The 23,499-nt window shown below is 42.7% G+C and overlaps 1 protein-coding gene across 4 annotated transcripts in view; it reads left to right on the top strand.

The window, feature by feature from the left end:
- Window positions 1–9,319, top strand: part of Sv2b (synaptic vesicle glycoprotein 2B) — a 175,948-nt gene extending 166,629 nt beyond the window's left edge. For all 4 annotated transcript variants that reach the window (XM_010621012.3, XM_010621011.3, XM_010621013.3 and 1 more), the window contains 2 exons: window positions 3,650–3,809; window positions 6,316–9,319. In XM_010621012.3, coding sequence (XP_010619314.1) covers window positions 3,650–3,809; window positions 6,316–6,499 — 344 coding nt within the window. In that variant the 3' untranslated portion in view covers window positions 6,500–9,319. The remainder of the gene's footprint in view (window positions 1–3,649; window positions 3,810–6,315) is intronic.
- The last annotated feature ends 14,180 nt before the right edge of the window (window positions 9,320–23,499 follow it).

Here is a 23,499-nt window from a genome sequence, read left to right as displayed (position 1 = left end):
CTTGTGCTTTCAAGGCAGGTGGCAGAACCACTGAGTTGAATCCCTGGCCTTCATAAAAATCTTTGAAATATTACCTCTGCCTAAATGAGAAAGTGCAGATTTGTGACACTTCTGCCACCTTGGCACTAGCCTTCTGAGTCAAGAGTCTAACAGCATATTTAGTGGTCTTGAAATAGCCAAGGGAGGTCTGCTCTATAGGGTTGGGGTGAGTGCAAATATATGACCCCCCACTTGCATCTAGGGGACAGGCAGGACTGCGGGAGAGCTGCCATCCTTCTCCTTGATGTCGAAGCCTCTCTCGTCATTATGGGCACATCCCAGATGACAGCTGACTTTTCATGATGAAGGAATGTTCCCCAAACTAGAGATCCAGACCTACTCTTTACTCTTTCTTCACACGTCACTCTCTGTTCATTGCTTCTGTTTTGTTTCTGAGCTAGACTGCAAGTTCATCAAGGGTGTGGATGGTGCCTTCTCATTCTCTGAACCCTCAGCCTTTAGGAAAAAGCCTGGAATCCAGTAGGACAGGGGCTGTGTTCTCAGCACACAGTAAATGCTAGGTGCTCAGTAAGTGGACCCCATATCGTCATTGTGGGATGTGGTGAACTGCTTTGAAATGGCCTCATCCACAGCTCTCAGGCCAACCCTGATGGAGGAGATGCCCCGAGTGCTTTGCCTTGGTTTCTGTGCTGGGCTCTTGGTTGGGTGTAAGTCATTCCTTATTAGTGTCAGCGTAGAAGTTTTCCTAACAAGGATGTTACTCATTTATTCACTCAATAAATATTTATTTGTCTGGTATTTATTCTCTGCCAGGCTATGTGGGATGCAATGGGAATGCAGCAGTAATCGAGCCAGTCAATATCCCTGTGCTTAGAGGGCAAATGATCTATTGGGAGAGACAGACATGAGGTAGAAATTCCATTTAGCTAAAGTTATGGAAGGCTTATCATGGGTCAGGCTGTGTTCCAAGCATTTATAAATATTAACACATTGAATCCTCACCATAACCCTTTGCTCTAGGCACTATTTTTATCAGCGTTTTACAGATGGGCAAAGTGAGACAGCATGGAGAGATTAAATGACTCATTGAAGGTCACACAGGTATTGAAGGTGAAGCTACACCACCTTGGCCATTACTTCACTCCCTTGGCGATATTTTGAATAACAAATACTTGTCTGCATTTACTGTAAGCTGAGCCCCTTGCTGGTTCCTTGGAGGGATGCTTGCAGGTACAGGGCACTGTTCTCAGGGCATTTGTGATCCACAGATGCCTGCCTCCTCCCCTTGAAACTCTTTCCTAGATGTTGCAAAGAGGTCACCAGGCACCTTCTTATGGCCCTAGCCCTTCCCAGAGTCAGCAGAATCCATTACAGTTCCCAGTTCCCAGTTCCCAGCTCATCAGCAAGCTGGGGTTTTAGTTCTGCAGCCCCTGGTCTGAGAATGAATCCAGGCTGGTGGTCCCTCCCAAGGAGGTATTTCTTATTGAGGCCAGACCAGCCTTCTCGTTTCTCAGGAACCAGGATCCCTCATTTCCCATGGCCCTGACACCTGGCGGGCACTTGTGCTCTACTTCCCAGCTGGTTCTTTGGGACCTTCTTTCTGACCTCCTTCCTCAGCAGGTCCACCTTCTTTCCTGTGCTGTTCCCAATCTGCAGCTTTTCTGTCACTTTCCACACCCGCTTGGAACTTCCTGAGCTCCCCTGGTGGAGTTTGGGTTTGGGCAGAATTTGGCACAGTCTTCCTTTGAGAGAATCTCTTATTACTCTGTCAGGACTCAGCTAGCCCCAGTGGGAAAAGAATTCACAGCAGTTGCTTCAAGTGAAGAGACTGAAGTGACAGGGTAACTGTAGAGGGATGGACAGAGTTTGAAGAGCAGGTGAGGTGGACGAGACACTCAGACACTAGCAAATGTGGGTCGCAATCACCACCTTGAGGGCTGCAGGGCTAAGGGGTGAAAATAGCATTAGCACAGCTCAGTGGAGGTTGGGACCATGAGAGCTTCCTGGGAGCAGCTATGGTCTTGGAGGGAGGCAGCCTTTGGCAAAAAAGGGGCTTCTAAAAAAGGGTGGGAGTTGGGGAGAAGAACTTCAACCCCTTTCTCCTCCCAGTGGATAAGGACGGCCACGGCTCAGCTTCCCAGAGGGCAGAGAGGGGATGAAAGGGCCGAGAGATCTCTGGGTGGAGAAGGGGGGTAGTGGAGAAGAGAGCAGCCCTTCTTGAGGTTGCCCCTGGGGAACCCATCCAGGAACGTGCTCTCACTGGAAGGTAAGCTCCATGAGAATGCTTATTTTTTTTGTCTTAAGTGTGTTACTTATTTATTAATTTATGTTTCTGTTTCCTTAAAATGTTTAGTATTCTTTACTTCTAATTGATAAATTATAATTGTATATATTCATGTGGTAGACAATGATGTTACTATATGCATATACAATGTGGAATGGATAAGTCAAGTGAATTAACATATCCGTCACCTTACGTACTTACTATTTTTTGTGAAGAGACATTTGAAACTCAGTCTTTCAAAAATTCTGAAATATGCAATGCACTTGTAATTAACTGTAGTCACTCAATAGGTTTGTGTTAGTTGGCTTTTTGTTGCTATGATAAAAATACTTGAGATAATCAACTGAAATGGGAGAAACGTTTATTATGGCTCATGGATTCAGTCTGTTATCACTCGGCCTCTTTAGTTCGATCCTGTGGTGAGGCAGAAGGTCATGGCAAGGAACGTGTGGTTAAGCAAAGCTACTCACCTTTAGCAACCTTGCTGATAGTGACCAGGAAGCAGAACAAGAGAGCAGAAGGGGCCATGTTGCAATGTCCTTTTCAAGGACACGCCCCAGGGACCTAGTTTCCAGCCCTCCCAATGGTGTCATCAGCTGGGGACCAAGCCTTCAACAGCCTAACCCTTGGGGGACATTTGAGATCCAAACCATAACAAGGTCTCAAAATATATTTCTCCTAATTGAAAATTTGTGTCCTTTGACTGCCATCTCCCCATTCTACCCCCAGCTCCCAGGATAACAGCTCTTCTATTTTATGAGATCTATTTCTTTGGGTTCCACATATAAGTAGGATTATGAAATATTTGTTTCTGTATCTGACTTATTTCACATATCCTTAAGTTTCTTCCATCTGGCAGCAAATAGCAGGATTTCACTGTTCTTTAAATGGCTGAATGATGTTTCCTCACATGTGCACAGTTTCTTAATCATTCATCGGTTGGTAGGTATTTATGTTGACTATCTCTGTTGTTGTGAATAGTACAACAATGAACACAGGGATGAAGATGCTTTTTATATAGTGATTTCGAGACCAGAATGATTTAAAAAAAATTGATAACTGATGTCTCTCAAGCAACTAGAACAACATCTGGTACTTACAGATTCTCAACAAATACTCACACCTGCCTTATTCACTCACCGTCTTTTGGGCTGGGCAGTGCCACAGAGTGGTGATTTTACAATGCCCTCTGGGATACCATGCGGGGTTCACCTGTGCCCTTCTGTCTAGAGGAACTTGACTCTTCAGATCATCTGTGCCTTCAGGTGTGCCTCTAAGTATGGGAGATGAGGTGCCACTGGTGGTGAAAGTCTTGTCGAGGACACAGGCTTCATGCTTCTTTTTGCCCTTGACCTCCCTTCACAGGTGGTTCCATGTTAATCTCCGCAGTCTGCTGCTTCTTCCTGTTTTTTGGCAACAGTGAGTCTGCCATGATTGGCTGGCAATGCCTGTTCTGTGGGACCAGTATCGCAGCCTGGAATGCTCTGGATGTGATTACAGTGGAGCTGTATCCCACCAATCAGAGGTCAGTTCTTCCCTAGGCTTCCTTCTAGGACTGCTGGACTTCTCTGGACGGAAGGCTACCTGCAGGCTAAATCCTATACCATGCATGGCCATTTTGTCTTTCTGGTGTTCCCTGTACCAAATGTTTCTTAGGTTGTTGAGCTTCTCCCATTGACATCCAAAAGAGGGCTAGAGTGTGAAAGGATGCAGTAGGTGGCAAGAAGCAAAGGGCAGGAGGTAGTTATATCCAGGAGAGAGGCATAAGAGTGAATAGCTGGCAGGACTTTTTGTGCCAGGCAGTCAGAGATGGGTGAGAATAGGCTTTCCTGTGGGGGATAAAGGAGAAAGAAAGGTGAATTAGAACAACACAGGGTTAGAATAAAGGGAAGAGAAGTAAGGTGGGGATGAAGTAGGACGATCAGGTCATCTGCAGAAAGCCTGGTAGGGATGCCTAGGGTTAACTTTTATTCTGCACAAACCATCTGGAAAAAGGCCTACTTTAAAGACATAGAGTTGAGGTCATTACCAACAGTTATTTGTCTGTATTGAGAGGGGATTGTAAATTTAAAAAATAGCAGATAAGTGGCCATGAGGTCAGAAAGGAAGGTCAAGGCTTAAAATAGTGAGTAAATGAAATTCTAATACTGGGATTTGGGTAGCTATAGAAGATCACAGCATGCATTTTTGGAGCAGTTCTCCCTGGACCAGAGAATGTTAACTTTTACTAAAAAATATATGGAGGAAAGATGACTGCTATTGAATGTTATATTATTATTTATTATTTTTTGGTACTGGAGATCAAACTCAGAACCTTGAGCTTGTGAGGCAGGCATGGTTCCACTGAGCTAAATCCCTGGCCCCAATGTTATGTGATTTTTATATCTAGGAAACTTAAGAGAATGAGGTAAAGAGACAACTAGAAACTAAAATAATTTGATCAAATGAACAGTAATAAAATTTGTTTAAAATATATTATAGGTTTAATAACATGTTTTTAAATATAAAAAATATAATTGAAGTCAATTTGGTAAAGCAGAAATCATAAAATACTAGGAATCATATTTGAAACATTCACATAAATAAAACCATAACACTCTATTAAGAGATGTAAAAAAAGACTCAAATATATGTCAAGATTTTCCTCATTTTGGACAGGATAATTCAATCTTATAAAAATGTCAAATTAGGCTTAGTTTTACTCTAGCTTACAAGAATATGTTCAAAATTCAATGCAAAATTTCCCCAGCAACTTGAAAAATTTATTTAAATTTATGCAGAAAAGCATACACATGAACATATATAAGAAAAGACAAAACAAAAACTTTAGGATTAAGGGATCATGATTATGAAAGTATAGTGTGGTTTGGTTATAGCCAGAAATATGGAAAGAATTTTGGGGATAAAAGTGTACCCCATTCTTAATAAACCTGGTATGAAAAAGAACCATTTTACTTCAGTTGGGGAAGTAGTGTGTTGGGAATTTTGTTTTTGTATGTAGATGAGGTCATGACGGAATAAGTGGTTACTAAAAGTTATCTCTGAGAAGTGTGAGGGTTAGTAACTAGGATTCAGTTCTGCCATGGATGCAGAAACTCTTAAGTAATCATAGCCTTCACAAGGTACCATTTCACTTTTCTCTTCTGTAAAAGGTTATAGTAGACTCTTTTTTTTTTTCTCATTGAGTTTATTGGTATATTTTAGGTATATAGTACAGTTACATTCATCACTGGGATCTTGTAACTTTACATGACAGGCCTTGGTTCTCATTTTTTCCCCTTATTCCTGCTTATTTATCTATCTATTTATTTATTTTTGATTGGTACCGGGAATTGAACTCCGGACCTTGTACTTGTGAGGCAGGCACCAGAACCACTGAGCTAAACCCCTGGCCCTATAGTAGACTCTTTCTATGTTGTCCTCCCTAGTTATGTCTAGGATGAGTCCATCTATGTTCCAGGAAGCAGGACTTGAGGAAGAAAGATGAAAGAGGCGAGAACAAAAGGACCATTCATGACTTCTGAAGAAGCTTTTCATCAGAGACCACTTGGACTTATACCCTACTGACCAAATAGGTCACATGACCAGTCAGCAGCAAGGGAGCTTGGGAAATGTAGTCTTGTAGTTGGAGAAATGCCATGCAAGGACAACTAATTGACTCTGCCACAAAGAGCTGTTAAGGGGGAACATACTTTTTATGTTCGATACTTAATTATTCTTTTGGTATTTCACAATAAGCAAGTACTACCTGCGAACATTCTAAGAAAAGACATATTTGAAAAGACAAAGAGAAAACTTTGAAGATAATAACAGTATGTTAATAGTGGTGATTGCTTTAGACATCCCTACATCCTTATATTTTTCTGTATTTCCAAATTTGACTATAGTGAGAATGTGTTGATTTTATATTTAGGGAAAAATTACCACCCACACCTTCTGTTCTTATAACAACAAAAAATGAAAGAACTCAATCTCATTTCTCTGATGAATTCCGGAAATTCAAAATTATTTTCTCTTCTCTTCTTTTGTAGGGCGACAGCTTTTGGCATCCTGAATGGATTATGCAAATTTGGTGCCATCCTGGGAAACACTATCTTTGCTTCTTTTGTTGGGATAACCAAAGTGGTCCCCATCCTTCTGGCTGCTGCTTCTCTGGTTGGGGGTGGCCTGATTGCCCTCCGACTGCCGGAGACTCGAGAACAGGTCTTGATGTGAACAGCCTATGCAGGAAGGAGAGATTGAGAGGATCTTGGCCAGGGACACTTGAATACAGCCACATTTCCTGCCTCTCACTATCCAGGAGACCTTGGATAGCACAGGAGGAGAAGTTGATTTTTTGATCCATAGTTTAGGACCCACTCCAGCTGTCAATGTGTATGTTTCTCAGGTGACTGATTTGGGGGTGTCCTGAGGCAGCCTTAGAATCCCAGGACTGCATGCTTGGCTTCAAGTCTTTCCAGACCAGGGCAGCAGGAGGACTGTCTAGTGGGTGCACATGCTAAGCAAGGAATGTTCATTTCACTAAGTGAAGTACATGGACTCTTACACTTTTCAAAATGAATTTTAGGGTGAGAAACTCACGCTTCTCCAAAAAGCTCCCAGGAGCCCAGTGACCTAACACATTGACTTGGCTGGAGGTCGAAGTCATCACATAAATGTTGGGCTTGAAGAACAGGACACATATATTTTTTCATTTAAAAATATCACCTATCCTATTTTCCACTTGCAAATTGGCATAAGTAGCATCAAAGATACTCTGATATGGAAAACCAAATATTTGAGTCCTGTCTCTAGAGATGGACGTTTCCCCAGTGTCCTCAGCTTTCCATGATGACTAGAGGACACATTTTAGAATATTTATTCTTGTTTTGCTCCATTCAAAGAAACACAGTGGGCTAAGTATTTCATAAACTAAATTTGTGTGTAACTGTCTTTGGGTATTACATCCACAAATGGCAGCTACAAAGATTGTTGGCTTTTTAACCATATTTTAGGAGAACTTGGTGTCTAGGTCCCCAAAATGGGTCCAATCAAATGAAACACAAGCACATTTTCTTATAGCCATTTAACTGGTCATCAGGAGGAGGCACTTAGCAAGCTAAGTGCTGTTTCATTTAAGCCAGGCACTTTTATTTGTGTAGGTAGAGTGGTTACTTTTCCCTCCTACACAGATCTCTCTGAAGGTCGAGCTCTTGTTCCCCAGTGCTGGTGTTTGACTTTGTTACTCACCCAGAAACAATATGGGGAGCATTCCTTAACCTCTGGCACTCTCTTTGCAGGTGAGAATAAAATGACATGGGGCATAGAGAAAATGGTGATGCTTAGTAATTCTGCAAGGTGTAAATTCTTTGTTTGTTTTAGCAGTAAAACATGATGCATATTTGTTGTGATGGTCAGGTCCCACGAGACACCTGTGCTCTGTGTTCCTGTTCAGGGCCTTGGAAATGCAGGCCATTGGCATGGGAGTGAAAGAATATGACTATCAGACAGATTTATTTCTGCTAGACTCTAAGAGAGCTCTTTCCTGAGATCTAGCTTGGAAGATCAGCAGGGGAATGGGTGGGGCAAAGAGCCTAAGACAAACTGCAGTGCTCGGAGTCAGCAACAGACTGAAATTTTGACTCCATGCAAAAGAAACATTTTAGCTATCAGAACTTTCTAGAAATGGAAGGGGCAGTGATCTAGGAGTTCCTATCCCTGAAGGTTAACTTGCCCAGGCCAGGTGAACATCAGTCTGCAAGAACTGCTTACTGAGTTGTTTTGTAGCACTCTCAATAGCTGTGCAGTACAAGTTTCCTGTCAGACATCTCCAAAATTTTGAAACAGAATAATAATGGCTCTTTCAAGTGTTTTCTCAGTCTTGGAGAGATACTTAAGTCCAGATATTTTTCTGTCATTCTCTTGATTTACAGGTGAATAGGGGAATGAAAAATTGTCTGACACCTTCCCACCCTCAATTTGAGATCAGTTTCAATGATTAAAATGTTTGCTCTGCTTCTCTTGTCCACATCTGTTTATTCAAACCACTTTTTTTTTTCCTGTACCGGGAAGGAAGACATCAACTGTGATTGGATTCCCTTGTTCTTCCTCATGTATATGTATATGTTTATACATATATATAAAACACCACTGTGTATTGATGTTTATCTCAGTGTTTTATAGTTGTTAAGTAACAATGATATGCGAATAATGAGAGACTGTAATATAGCTGTAATATACTTTCCTTACTCTTGTCATTTGAAATAGAGTGGCTAGGCTCATAGAAGAGAAGTGTGTCAATATGGGATTACCACGTCCCTCCTAACTTTATGCTTCCGAGGGATAATACAATTCGCTGAGCAGCTACCACTCAAAGAAATTTATGAGTCAGTCAGAGCCTGCATTTCTAGTTAAGAGGAATCTTGGAAATTTTAAAACTGGCCAATTTTGAGAAAGGGGTGGCTGGAGAGACTTTTGGGTTAACTACCTTTGGTTTCTAAGCTCAAACTTCATCATTATCTTTATGGCTCTTTCAACCAACTACCTAACCAAGCAAGGGCCGTTCCCGTCTCATCCACCATGCAGGTCTCTGTGAAGGGAGGGTGCAGCTGCGGTCCATGGCCTTCCCCAGGAGGGGCTGTCTGGCATTGCTACCTGCCACTTCTTCAGTGCTCGCGCTCCTGCTGAGATGAATGTGACTTTAAAAATAGTCTCTGTTGCAGGTCACTGAGGGATAAGGCACAGCTTTCCCAGCCATCCATTGTTTTTCATCTCGTGTTCTACCCCCAGGAACTCCCGATGGCATCCGTGGAGGGCTAAAGGGACGAGGCGCTCATTGGTTGAGCATATTTGTTCACGACTCATGATGTATTTCATGATGCCCAGTTTGGGAGTAGTGTGCTACCTGTAACAGTCTCCACTGTGTTGTGTCATCACCTGATGCTGATTTTTGATCTTTTGTTTTTATTAAAGATAAATTGTGAAAGAGATCTATCTGCTTGTTTGTGAAGTTTGTAGCACATTAGCTTGAGGTTATGTAATGAATAATTCCATCCCCAGGGTTCTCTAGTGTCTTATGGTAGTCCATTAAAAAATAATAAAAATGATGTAAGCAAAACTTCACAGACTTGGGGGAGAGGTTATTTTTAGGTAATATGATCTTTTCTGTATTTTGAATTGATGCAACCAGTTGGGAGGAACCCTGGGACTCATTTCCTTTATATAGGGACCTGGAGAGGTTACTGATGTGACCAGGCAGTACGGGGGCCAGGGTGATGCTCTCCTCTTTTCACAGACTCATCCTAAAGTCACTAATGCCCCTACAGAACTCTCTACTGAGTCTTTGTGGAATGGGAAGATGTGACCAGCACTTACTCTCCATTCTCTGGGACCCAAGATTGAATATTTACTACAACAAGTGGAAGGATCAGTATAGACATGAACAGATTGATGTTTGTTCATCTGTTTATTCTTCCTTCCCTCTGACCATTTCTGTATCCTTTCCTTCCTTCCACAAATCTTTACTGAGCCCCCTACTCAACCCATGAGCTGGATTTGGTACTAGGCCTCAGGGATACAGTGGTGAAAAGTCTGGTTGCAATTCTGCCCTCTGCCTTGTTCCACCTTTAGCTAGTGGGAGAGATGGATATTAAATCTGCCATAACACAAAGGGCAGTGGTCTCACAGTGGGCAAAGCACACCTGTTACTTTCCTGGTCTCTGTGGACTTGCAGTGGTTGCTCCTCCAGTTTCACTTTTCTTTAAGAAATGTGCCAGTCTCTTTACCAACCAGGTAAGGGAAAAGATGTGCTTGCTCATTTTCTGCAGATGCAATCAGTTTTGCACAAGGTTTATAGGAAAGAAGGCAAAGGACTCAAAAATGCACCTTTCTTAGTGGGTGAGGATCCCCAGGGGCCTGGGAAAACTTTTCTACATCCACATCTAGCTTTTCAACCCAGCGTCTGTGCTAAATGGCAATGCAGTGATTAGGCTTTAGTGAGGAGTAGGTGGGATAGCACGGAACTGAAAACCCAGATAAGCCCATTTGTAAGTTTATAATAAGTTAAAGGTTTTATTTCTCTTTCATATGAAGGGAACCTGAGGAAAAGGCAGCCACAGCTGCTATGGTTGCACTAACTTTATCATGGGGGTGAACTCCTACCTGCAGACTCTGATCATTAGTTCCATCACTGAGGCTGCTTCACAGACGGAGATGGCTGCTGAAAGCACTGGTCCTCACACCCATATTCAGGCAGGAGGCAGAAAGAACAAGGAATCATACCTCTCGTCCAAGCCACTCTCCCTCAAATTGCTCTCCTGGAAGCCCCTCCAAGCTGCTTCCAGAGATACGATTACCTCTGCTGCGGGCGAGGCTGTGAAATTTGGCATTTATTAGTAATCTACCCATCTCTTCTCCAAATTGAGGATCTGGGCACTGATGGAGGAAGAGTGGATGAATTAATGCTTCCAATTTTTTGTGCATCAGAAGCACCTGGCAGAGTTCTACTGGGACCCATCTTGAGATTCTGCCTCAGTCCATCTGGGGTGAGGTCTGAGAATTTGCACTTTTAACAAATCCCTATGGTGTCATCCCAGATCTGAATTTTGAGTGGCATTGACAACCCACCCATAGGTGGGTACTTGGATTTTGAGGAGGAAATTCTCTTGTTCGGTTAGCTTAAAATCAGCTCAATCAGGTATTCATCAAAGCTAGCAGCCCTTGAAAATGATAACCATGTTCCAAGGGTTCAATGCCTATTGGCTATTAGTGAAAGGTTCCCTACAGGATCTTTTGATTTCACTTGGGCCTTGTCCTTATGGGACCACATCTGATGCACAGCCTTGCTGTTCCTAGCTTAAGGGTCACTGATCTCTGCCTTGTCTACTTTTACCCAGAAGCACATTTCATTGACAATTGTAGCCACTATGTTTATAGACTTTTGTAGCCAAATATGTCTACATTGCATATTTGTAGCACATTCCGATCATAGGGGCTATAATGGTATTCTGATCCTAAAAAGTTTTTCCCCGCCTTTGGGTGCACAGAGGGACTAAGGCATGGTCAGAGTGAACTTGACCCACTGAAGGAGAAGAGAAAGACAGAATCAGGTAAATTCCTCCATGCAGACCTCATTCAACACAAATTTGCAGAATGGTTACCTTGTCTCCTCTGCTGTGCCAGGCCCCTGTCATGATGTGGAATTTCCCTGATTGAAATATTGTGCAGTGTACTGTGGGGAGCTCTGCCACGTATAGATAGAGCCCTTTGGAATCAACTGCATAGAGTCCCTAGATTTGAGGCATGCTGAAAGCACGTTTTGTTTAATTTGCAGAGGCATGGTGGCAATTTATATGCATAGCTTTTATGTTGGCAGTGAGATATCTCAAGATTAATAATGAAATGAAGCACAGACTGGAGGTATCTACAGTCATTAAGTGGAAAAATAAAAGTTGTTAGAGTCATTGCTAATTAGATATCAGGCAAGGGGTTTACTCAGCGAGCTCATGCCACACTCTCTGGATGACTCAGTTCATAAGTAGAAAGCAAAGGGTCACCATTTTCTCCCCTCAAAACACACATTTAGTAGTAGACTTACTTTTTGTCTTATTGGCTTAAGATACCATTTCAGAGACCAGAAAGATGTATTCCTTTGGTAAGCAAAGCCTTTCAGGAGCTGTCCTTTTCCAAAGTTCATGGGTTCACCACATTTGGTACCTTTGCTAGGTAAGGGAGGGTTATTAAATTACAGCTACTGTAATTCAAAAAATGACCACCCTGACCATCACTTTTTATACACAACATACAACTCAAGTAATTCAGATTTTTCCAAATCAGCAGCAATTATTTCAATAGGGTCAGAACAAAAGCCCTATAAAACTAGCTTTCCATCTCTCCACAAAAAGAAACAAAATAAAACGGCATGTGTGAGGAAATGCAGAAATAGCTTGACTTGGCCACTTCACGTGTGTGTGTGTGTGTGTGTGTGTGTGTGTGTGTGTGTGTGTACAGTGATATGAAGCTGAGGGAGGGAGGCATATTCTGGGAATTGCATCCATAGGCTTCTGTTGTGCACTTACACAAACCAAGACTGTGATGTCACTAGGTGACATAGTCTTAAGGGGCCACAACTGTATCTGTGGCCCATTTTTATGCAGCACATGACTGTAAATCAAAATATCATGTTGTGTATCATAAATATACTCAATTTTGACTTGTCAATTTGAAACATATAAAATGGTTTTCTAGGAAAATTAAATTTTGTACTATATGACAAAAGAATTATTTAAAAATCAGCTGGTAAACATTTGATGAACAAATTACAAGTGACCCTTAGTAAATTATTTTTCCCAAAGCATTACCAAGTAAGTTCTACAGACCCCCAAATTCTGAAAGTGATGAAACTATGTTTTTAAAAATGCATTTTATAATGTATTTACTGGTATCAGTACAAATGGTTATAGAAAGGCTAATTTCTCACAAACCTACTTTCTGCATAGTTTACAGCTGAAATATCAACATTATTATAAATAAAGCTTGAGATTTGCAAAGACTTTTGGAGTACATTGCTAATTTGTGAACAGTGAGTCAGAGAAAGGATATTTCACAGGTAACCCTGAATATATAGATGCTTATCCAGTAGGATAGAGAAATGATTTTGAAAGGAAGCCCAGCATTTTAAAATTACATCTTAGGGGAACTACATGGAGGTATTTGTGAAAAATAAAAAATAGGAAAACACTTATTATGTATGTGTGTAGTATACATATATATATATGTATACAACTATTTTTTGTTTAATATACATCAGTCTGTTTTGATTCAGGCTATTTTATGTTAGGGGATAAAATATGAAAAAATTTAAAGTTTAACATATTTATCAATTAGTTAAATACAAATTTGCCAGTTTTGCTGTATTTAAAATAAACATTAAAATGGCTGACACATGGATTTCAGATTTCAGTAATGGACAACATAAGGTTATTTTTACGCATGAGATTTGGTCCCAGCTCTGTGGTCCCTCTGAATCTGGGAGATCCCCAACACTGATAGACTAAAAGAATGTCCTTTTCTTTAGTTGTCACTGCTCTGCTATTTATGTGATAGGTTGAGTAGATAAAACAAATTAAGGAATTCTCGAGAGCTGCTTGATCATTCATCTTTCCACAGTAACTCATGCTTGTGCATTTTTTTTCCTTTTTTATTCCAAAATAGTAACCTCAATTTGGGAAATCCCAATGCTCATTTGGGCTCCAATGAGCAAATGTGGGGCATTGACCGGTTTCATTTTCGGTGGAGGGAGGTGGTCCTAGACGGGTGCCATTTTAGGGGAGAGGAGGATGTTCTCAGATGTGGGTGACTGTCTTAGTCCATTTTGTGTTGCTATAACAGAATAACTGATGCTCAGTAATGTATAAAGAAGTAAAGTTTATTTGGCAATGGTTGTGTGGCTGGAAAGTCCAAACAGCAAGGTGCCAATGTCTAAGAGGATGCATTGGCTGTGTCACATGGCATCACGTGGCAAGAGCACCAAGTGAGAAATCACATGGTGGAAAAGGAAGAAAGAGTGGGCAGGGCTGGATTCTTCTTTGATAAAAACCTGCTTGCTCTGTTACTCTCTTGAGCACCGATCCACTCCTGTGAGGCCTGTACTCTTCTGAGAGGCTACAGGAATTCCTTCCTGAGGGCAGGTGTGACTGAGTCACTTCCATCAGGCTCTTGTCCTGAGGGTCCCACCACCTTTCAATACAGTTTTCCTTAGGACCAAGCTTCAGCATGAGTTTTGGCTGGGACAAACCACATCCTAAACACAGCAGTGACCATTCCTTGTCTTCTCTGAATGTATGGTCAGTGGCTTTGAATCATTCTTCCAGCAACTGCTGCAAAAATGCAAAGGATTAACCTCTATCAATCCTTAGTTGGGATACCACCTCTAGTCTTTCAGATGTGAGGTGTCAAGTTGTCAGGCACAGCGATGTGCTCCCAGAATGGGGGTGCTTAGGAAGAGAGTTAGCAAAGAGAGTTTCTGCAGGTATTTGGGTGTCTCCAGGCATACAGTGCTGTGAGGCGCGAAGAATGGTAAAGAATACTTGGTAGGTATAGAGGCCTTTGTAATACCATCACTAATGATGACTTAGCTGACTGGTTCACAGCCAGCAGAGGGAGGAGTTCCTTTAGAAGCTGGCCATCTTTTTATAAAGCATCTTCAAGTGTAGATTTAGTTATGTCCCACAGTCTAGTGTCATTGTTGAACAGTCCCACGGTCCCACAGCCAAGAGCAGAACACAGAGCCACATACTTGGGCACCCCAAAATGTGCATGGTCAAAGGAACCCCACTAAGCAGTTCACAGTGACTTGACAACTTGCTGGATAGAGTGTACCATCTGTCCACTCAGAGCTGTGGTTCTTAGCCTGTGAATAGAACCATGTGCAGCAAATGCAGCTACCAAAGGATCAAACTGTTGGGGTAAGTGTAACCAGAGCCACGTCTGGTTTCTTTTCATCATGCTCTAGTTTCTCTTTCCCTTTACATATTTTTCCATCTCATTGTCCTTGGAAGGCAGGAAGGCTCCAATGATTTATGCAGTTTTTTTTCTTTGCTACATCACAGGAGGAGACATATTTGATTTAGTGATTAGTGAATACACTTTCTATCTTTGATACTTTGTGATCTAGATATTAGCAAATACTTATTGAAAACTTATTATATAACAAGGACTGTGATATAGACCTTTAAAGACTTTTAATCATTGTAATTACCTAATGATGTATTATTTCTTTCCTTTTGGAAGTAGGCCAAACGAAATACTGTTATAGGTAAAGTAATTTGCCAGAGGTCAAACAGCAATTAAGAGTTAGAGGCAAGCGCAGAATCTCACCACCAGGTGCATACAATGTAACCACAACACTGACCTCTCTCCCAGAGGAGCTGAGTGCTGGTTGGTCAGTAGCTACAGGTGTCTTTGGGTACCAGGCCAATATTCACCAAATTAGATTCCATCTCAAGTGTAGCGGGCTCCACAAATCTCTGACCTGATAGGACCCGCCTGCTCCCCATGCCTGGTAAGCAGCACAGTGTTTTGAACACAGTTGGTGTCAATAAATGATGAAGGGACAGGTGAATGCGTTCACTAAGTGAAGGCTGAGGGCAATCAAGTTCCGTATTCAAAATATTTAATTGCTGGGCTGGTTCAAACGCTGATCTAGCACGTTGCCTCTGTAGCTCTGGGGTCAGGTCTCTCAAGTCCCTGCTTTGCTGAGCTTTAAACTTTAGTTACTGGGTCGGGGAGTAGTCTGGGGGTCCAGAGGAGAGGCTTGGTTCCGGAGAGGCAGAGTTGATGCTGGTTGTGGCACTGAGGTGGCAGCTTTTAGCTAACTGGCCTGGAAGTCTTTTGACAAATATGAAAGCACCAGTGCAAACTGTCTGAATACAGTCCTTGGGAGCCACAGCGAGTCCGTTTCGGCACAGTATCCTCTTCTGGTGGTGTTTTCCAAGCTACAACCTAAGGCTCTTGAGACCCACTGCCGGACGGACGATAACCTGTGAGGTGAGATTTAGATGATTTTAGATTAGTAGTCTGTTTACTGCTTTGTTCCCTCGCTAACGCTAGAGGGCAGTAGCTACCTTGAGGATGCAAACGAGGCGTCCGTGCCTGGGTTCCTTAGCCCTGTCTCCCAGGCTCTCCCAGTGGAATAGGCTTTGGTGAAACGTCTAGTATTTCTCCTTCTCCTTCTGTGCTTTAGGATGTATCCGAATGTGGAGATAATGCCACACGACATTTGTTGGAGGGCTTGGGTTTTCTCTCAGGTTTTATGTGTTCAGGTCTGAAACAGACCTTCCTTTCAACTTTGGGGGAACTTTTGATGCACCAATCATTTAGTAGTAAACACCATCGGAGAAACAAAGATCCTGCCCCTTCCTAGCTGACAGCAATCCTTTGCCATCGACTGTTGCTGGTTAATTTCATCTAGACACAAACTTCTGGGCGTGCCTGCTCGGGAATTTGTGAGGATAATGTGTTCTAGAGAAGAATGCACAAGGAAGTGGTGGTTGGTGTATTTATAAGACATCTCAAAGACAGAACTCTCCTGCCTAGGGAGGAGGCTCCTGGCATTAACTAACCATATTAAAAATAGGTGGCCCTTGACTTACCGAGTTTGTGGGGAGATCCTTCCCGCACAATGGATACAGGTAAAGAAATCAAACATTCAGTAGTAGGAGCTGCTCCGTTTGGGAGCCCTGAAGTTCTTGGTTCTACGCCTGACTTGTGATCCAGGGAAAGGCTTCGCGATCGTGGGCTGGTTGCTTAACCTCAATTTCTTTTATCATTGACATAGAAACAGACAAAATGGCTGTGAAATCTAAGTTGTAACAGTATACAGCAAGAACAATTTCCCTTGGGAAGGCATGCAAAGTGAAACACAGAAATAGAATCTCCTGTCTGGGTAGGGTACAAGAGCAGGCGCGTACTGTTGGCTGTGTTTCTTTGCGAGATATTTGTCAGGATGTTCGAGGTTTATTCCTCATCCGTGGTTCAGCAGAGGCTGAGAGTAGCCCGTGATCTGCAAGTGTGACACGTGGAAGGGAAGGGGGCCCAACCCTAACTTAACCCTGCTGAGGTTGTGGGTTAGGTTTTACCTCATAGCACGATGAAAGGAGAATTTGCTTGTGGCTTTCAAATCAGCCATGATCTCTGAAGGGCTAAAGAAAAAGCATCTTCGGAGAGAGTGAGTTCAGTTTTACATTCTGGCTTGAACTGAGATACCCCTAAAGTCGTGAGGAAAAACTGCATTTAGCCACATCGTGGGAATGGAAAGAAGGTAATTAGAGAGGTCAGGAAGAAGCCTGCTGTAGGAGGGGGAGGAGGTGGGGGAGAGTGACTCAATGAAGATTTTCAGAATTTCCAGTTCAAATCTTGGTCCCATCATTCGTAGGTAAGGTTTGCAAGGGAGAGACCTCTCTGAGCCTCCCTTTTCTCATTTGTCTCCGTGAATGTTAGCTCCTTCTCCTCCTCTGTTGTTCCTTGAATCTGCAGTTCAAAGGGAAAAGTGTTTCATGTTTTATCCATTCAGTACAAGTAATTCTCCCTGGAGCCAAGCGAGTAGAAAGAACGCTGAGTCTGGCCTGAAGGAACCAAGCCATTTCCAGAATGTTCTGCAGCCAAAGCTGAGCATTCAGGAAAAGGAGACTAGAAGGCACAGATGGGTAGGGGTCTGGAAATGATCTGGCTGTGTTTCCTGAAGTGGCCTTTCTGGTTTTAGTTTGAGTTGCAGAATTCTTTTTGGTTGGGGGAAGAACAGAGACCAATGTATGTACAAAGCCTGGGGAAAGAAGGGTGGGGAAGATGCTGTCTTCTCATACAGTAGACATCGGACATCAGAAGGTAATCTCTGGCCCCTGTCCTTGATTTGTCTCTGAGGTCATGTGAGAGGGGGATCGGAAGCTCCCAGTGGACCTCAAGTTATTATGTCCAATAGGCTAGAGGTGTTGCATGTATTTTCCACTTCCAGTGGCTTATTGGGATATATCCTATGGAACAGCTTGGAGAAAAGCCTAAGAATCTTGGGTGATGACTTGAAATTGGGCCCAGCATATGGGAGTCTCAAAAACATGTAAGAAATAGGACACATACCACATAAAGAATGGCTTGATGAATGGCTGGGTTTTCTTACAGGGAAAAGAGATGTGGGGAGACTGGGTGAAGATCAGCAAAAATAATATCATTTCCAAAATTGTGGTGTAAAGATTTCTTTGAGTCTGAATGTAATGCCCAAGATGTCAATAGTATATAGTCAGTGGTGGCTAACCTATGGCATGTGTGTCACCTGTAGCTGACTGTTTGCTGCCATTGAAAGCTCTAAAAAGTTTGTCATGACTGGCTTAGAATCACATGACTTCATGGTTTGGTCATTATGTATTTAGGTTTTTCAGTCTGCCTCATGTTAAGGAACTTCATAATTATGTTAAAGGAATTTCAGCAAGCAAAATAATAGACCAGGCAATTTACATAATCTTCCTTAAAATCAATAATGTATTTGCATCAAATTCTCAGATCTAATTTACAATGCATATCGGATTTCTCTCAGGGAAGTGAATGATAAACATGGTGGGAGAGAGAGAGAGAGAGAGAGAGAGAGAGAGAGAGGTTTAGATGAAGGCAGAAGGGCTAGACCACGGAGCAAAGCCAGGGTAGAAGGGGACAGTAGATCAGTAGATGGTGGACACAGAAGCAAGAAAGAGATCATTAGAGAAATTCTGGGAACACAGAAGGAAGGCATTCAGAGATCCTCAGAGATCCCAGTTATTCCAAAGGTGGAAACTGAAAAGGTGCAACATCTTGGATGATGGGCTGGGCCAGCACCATGCATTCGTACAGACAGAGGATGAGTCTCACAGGTCAGGCGGAGTTTCAGAAGGATGGGAACCAAGCACAGGGCAATGGTTGGAGAAGACTCTAGAGAATACAATAGCACATTGCACCCCTGAGTCACAAATGGACTGTCAGGTCTTCATTTGTGTCACCCCAAGGAATGACCAAAGATTCCAGGACACTAAAGACCAAACTGTCCTGATTGTTCATTACTCTTCTGTGGGAATATAGGGTGTATTGGGTGCCTTCTCCTCACCACCTCAAATCCTGCTGGCCTTGCTTCTGTCTTTGTAGTTGCTACTGTGACATTCAGTCCACCCAAGCTTCAACAAGCTTTCTGCAGCATGAACCTCCTCTTTCCATCATTGTGGTTGGTGTCATCACAACGTTATGGGCCCAGCATAGACAAATGCTCCCCAGCAATGTGGAAGAGAGTTTACCAGCCCTGGGGAAACCTGGATCAATGGGGACAAGAGCCAGCAGGTACATGCCTTCCTTTTCCCCAGCTCAAACAGGTGATTCAGAGGCAAAATTCAGGACCTCACAGGCGATTCCATGTGAAGTGGTCCCCATGTGAAGGCCAGATAGCACACGTGCATCCTGATATTGACGTGTTCCTTCCTCATCTCTGGGTCTTCTGTGTTCCCGATCTCAGAATTGCACTCCCAAAGAAATTACTGCCATGAAAAGCTTCATCTCAGGCTCTACTCTGTGTCACCCAGGCAACCCTCCCGCCAAAAAAACCCCAAAACAAAACAAAAATACCCAGTGGACTCCATGGGTGGCATCTTGAAGTCACTACATTGCTGTAGGTAGAAAATAGTGAGCTAATAGGATAAAGAGCATGACACCATCCTTCCTCCATCCTTTGCTTTGGAGGGTGGCAGATGCCTGAGGCAGGTATCTTTCTCATTAATGATGCCTCTTTTCAAGAATTCTACTCTTGGAGGTCATTTTATATCAGACACAGGCTTTGATTTAAATCCTTCACACCTCCACAGTCCAAAGCCTTCCTGTTTCCGTAGAGCTTTAAGACAAGGTTTGCAATATGCCCATGGACTTTGGCTCCTGCCCCCAAATATGGATCTATTCACTAATGTTCCCCTGAGACTGAAGACTGGCCCCAGGGAACTGGCCTCCCCAACTCAAGTGTGTCCTGACAAGGCACACACAAGGCAATTCTTCCCTCATGTTGTTGAGATTCAGTTCTTGGTCGCATAATCGGGCCCTGGATAGTAGAATGCAAAGCTGTATTCCAGAAATTCAATTACAGCGCTAAAAGCACTAATTACCTGCCTTAGAAACCAACATTAACATTACTAGCCAAGAGTAATTATTACTGCAAGGAAAGTGAAAACAGTCAGGAAGGAGCACATCGGTAAAGCCACCTTCAAATTTTAACTTCGAGCAGAGAGGGAAGCCTACAAATGCCCCATTTTCCATTAAAAAGGAAACCCTCAGCCACAAGCAATCTGCCACTGAATCCCATTTATATTTTCTACCTTTGGTGTGAATAGTAATGAGACATAGTGACAAAAACAGAACATGTGGAGGTTCATACAACTTCGGTGTTTATTATTTTAAGCTCATTTTCAAGATGTAAATGATTATTGGAGTTTGAGTGAGTTGTAGCTGGTGGGTGAAATGTGTGTGTGTGTGTGTGTGTGTGTGTGTGTGTGTGTGTGTGTGTGTAGCATCTTCAGGCTGTGGGTTGCCATGACGACATCACACAACTCCCCTGCTACTTGGACAGTGTGTAAGGACCAATGCATGCGTGGGGAGGGGGTTGGAAAAATCATACAAATGAAATCAAAGGGGTTATAAATTCCCAAATTGGAAAACTGTATTTCCTTAAATACCTCTACCATCTGGGCACATTCTCTTTTAAGATTCTGTACTCCAGATGCATTTTTTGTCCAACAAAGCAGAGTTATCTTTAGTGAAATAAGATGAAAGGAGCCATGAATTAATGGAAATTTTCTAAAGAAACTTTAGACATGACTATATAGTGACATTTGATTTAGCCGACAATGGTGGGGTCTCTGCCACATGACGAAAATGTCCTGGGAATGGGAGCTACCTTGTCAGACTCACGTGGATGGACAGTGGGAAGATTTGCTTTATTAGTCTCCCTCACTCTGCCTCCAAGACTGCATGTACCAGATCTGTTCTGGGCCTGCCTGGGCCCCTAAGCTCACCAAGATTTTGTAGAAAGATAACCAAAGGTGGACAAAGGGTCACCTTGACCACTGTAGCTCTTCTTTTTCCTTCAACGCAGGCTTAGCCCATGAGAAATCTGATGGAGGAGAAGAAGGAAGCAAATGGAATTTCTTGCCTTCAGGGCGCAAAATTCAAACAATTTCTTGCTTATAATATATACAGTTTTTGGTTAATTCACTGCCTTTCCTACTTTGCTTTATTACTCCACCTTTTCCCAACTCAACTGACCTCCCATCTCCTATTTGTCTTTCTTTAGAAAAAATTGAAGTAGAAGGTCCACACAGAAAAGTACACAAGTCATCTGTGTGTGGCTCAATGACTTGCTGTAGGTAGTTGCATAGGGTCCCTAAAGCTCAGACCAAGATGGAATGTTAGTAGCTCTCCCTGGGGTCCTTCCTACTTCCACCCTCTTGCCAGAGAAACTGCCCTCCTTGCTACACATTTGTCATATCTATTGTTGAGACTCATACAGATGAGACCCTATTGAATGTTATCCTTTGTGTCTGGCTTCATAACCTCATCAACACACATGGCTGTGGTTTTTGCTTTTTCTTGTTTACGCATCGTGTTTCTGTGGGTGAATTTACCTCAGTTGTTTTATTGGATGGGTACGATTCATTTGATTTATCCATTTGGTTGTTTCACTTTGCTCAGATTTCCATTCAGGGCTGAAGCACAGAGTCCCTTGATCTGTGGGCTAAGGAGCGGCCCAAGGTCACACACTTCTGCTGGGGCCACCTATATCCTTCACTAGTTATATGTCAGTTGTGAAGGCCTGGTCTCCCCAAGTCCCAACTCAGGACAATTCCAAAGTGCTACCTCAGCCTAAGAGCTCTGTGGGATGGGTGGAGGCCTCATCGTGACTGCATTGCAGCTCAAGTTCTCTCTGCCCAATTCAGCTTCTTCCCTTACTCAGTGCAAGCTGGTCTGAGAGCTTCTTAATAAATACCCTGCACACCAGTTTTGTCTCTGGGAGATCAGTGGACTTTCTAGCTTTGGGCTTTCACAGGTGTTGCTGCTATGAACTTTCTTGCATAGGCCTTTGCTGAATATGCCACCCATTTCCGTGGAGTCCATATTCCAGGGTGGCATTGCTGGGTTTTAGAGAAGAGGCATGCAGTCAGGTTACACGTTGACGGACATGTGTCCAAGGTGGTCTCCCCAACTGGCACTTTCACCAGCAGTTCTGGCTGCCCCACATCCTCCCCGACACTTGGTATTGCCTCTCTTTTATGTGTTAGCTGCTATGACAAGGATGTCATGACATATTACTGTGATTTTAATTTGCCTTTGCATTTCACCTTACACACATTAAGACATCTCTCTTAGGTCATTAGGATAACACTCTTTTTTTTTTTAAAGACAAATTTTTTAGGGCAACTTTAGGTTCACAACAAAATTGAGAGCAAAACATAGCGATTCTCCTTCTACATCTGCCCCCATACGTGCAGTCTCCCCTTCGTCAACATCCTCACCAGAGTGGCACAGTGATGGACCTACACTGACACATCACTGTTGCCCAAAGCCCGTAGTTTGTATCAGGGCTTGCTGCTGGGGTTGCACATTTTAAGGGTTTTGATAGATGTGTAATGACATGCATGTGCCCTGATGGTACCACCCAGAGGATTTTCACTGCTTTAGCAATCCTCTGTGCTTTGTAAACTCTCTTTGTAATGTAATGATCACATCCTCTTTTATCCAGGGCAGTCTATAGCACTGAGACACAAATTCATTAGTTTTAATACCTTCCTACCTATTGGGTAGGTAGGATTGGCGTTATTCTAAAAGGACTGGGGTAATATTGTTGGGCTTGTTAGTTCTCTGCAGCGCGCGCCCGGAGTAAGAAGTAGCAACAGAGCAACAGGAAACCCTGGGGCATCCAGCTGCAAGAGGGGTACATTTTGGTGAGGAGTTCCAGATCCTAGAAGGGGGTCAAGACACCAGAAGCTGGATAATAGTCCTTTGTCTGAGGAGCAGCTTGTAATTTGCCCATTACTTAGAGACTGGATAAAGAAGATGTAGTTTTTCTATAAAATGGAATACTACTCAGCCACAAAGAATGAGAAATTAGAGTCATTCATAGGAAAATGGATACATATTGAGGATATAATACTAAGTGAAATAAATAGGTCATACATGTGTAAATACTGAATAATTTCTCTGGTGTGAAAAACCGTAATGGTACGTAAGATCCTAATGGTGTAATTGACAATGTAAAATAGGAAGAAAAGGGCTAAAGGTATAGGGGAAGTGGGAAGGGTAGGGGAAAGGAAATAAGGGAGAAGAAAAAACATGAGAAAATGAAAAAATGGAAATAAAGTGTTTGTAAATAGGGAAGGGAGGAGGGGGTAGAGGGCAGGGACAAGGGGAAAAAATGAGAACCAAGACCTGTCATGTAAAGGTACAAGATCCCAATGATGAATGTAACTATACTGTATAGCTAAAATGTACCAATAAACTCAATGAGAAAAAAAAAGGCACCAGAAGCTGGATGGGGCAGTAGATGGTCAGGGATGGGTGTAAGGAAAAGAATACAAATTTCAGTATAAGTGACATGGATCTATACCCTGTTCTTTTCTAGCTAGGTGACCTGACTTTGGGCCTCACTTCCTGTGTCTATGAATGGGAAGGTTTGGAGTAAAAAAACC

This window comes from Fukomys damarensis, unplaced genomic scaffold, assembly GCF_012274545.1.
Source record: "Fukomys damarensis isolate Sample0158 unplaced genomic scaffold, DMR_v1.0_HiC HiC_scaffold_7, whole genome shotgun sequence".
NCBI lineage: Eukaryota > Metazoa > Chordata > Mammalia > Rodentia > Bathyergidae > Fukomys > Fukomys damarensis.
Note: the sequence above shows the minus strand (reverse complement) of the source record. Positions and strands in the feature narration are given on the sequence as shown.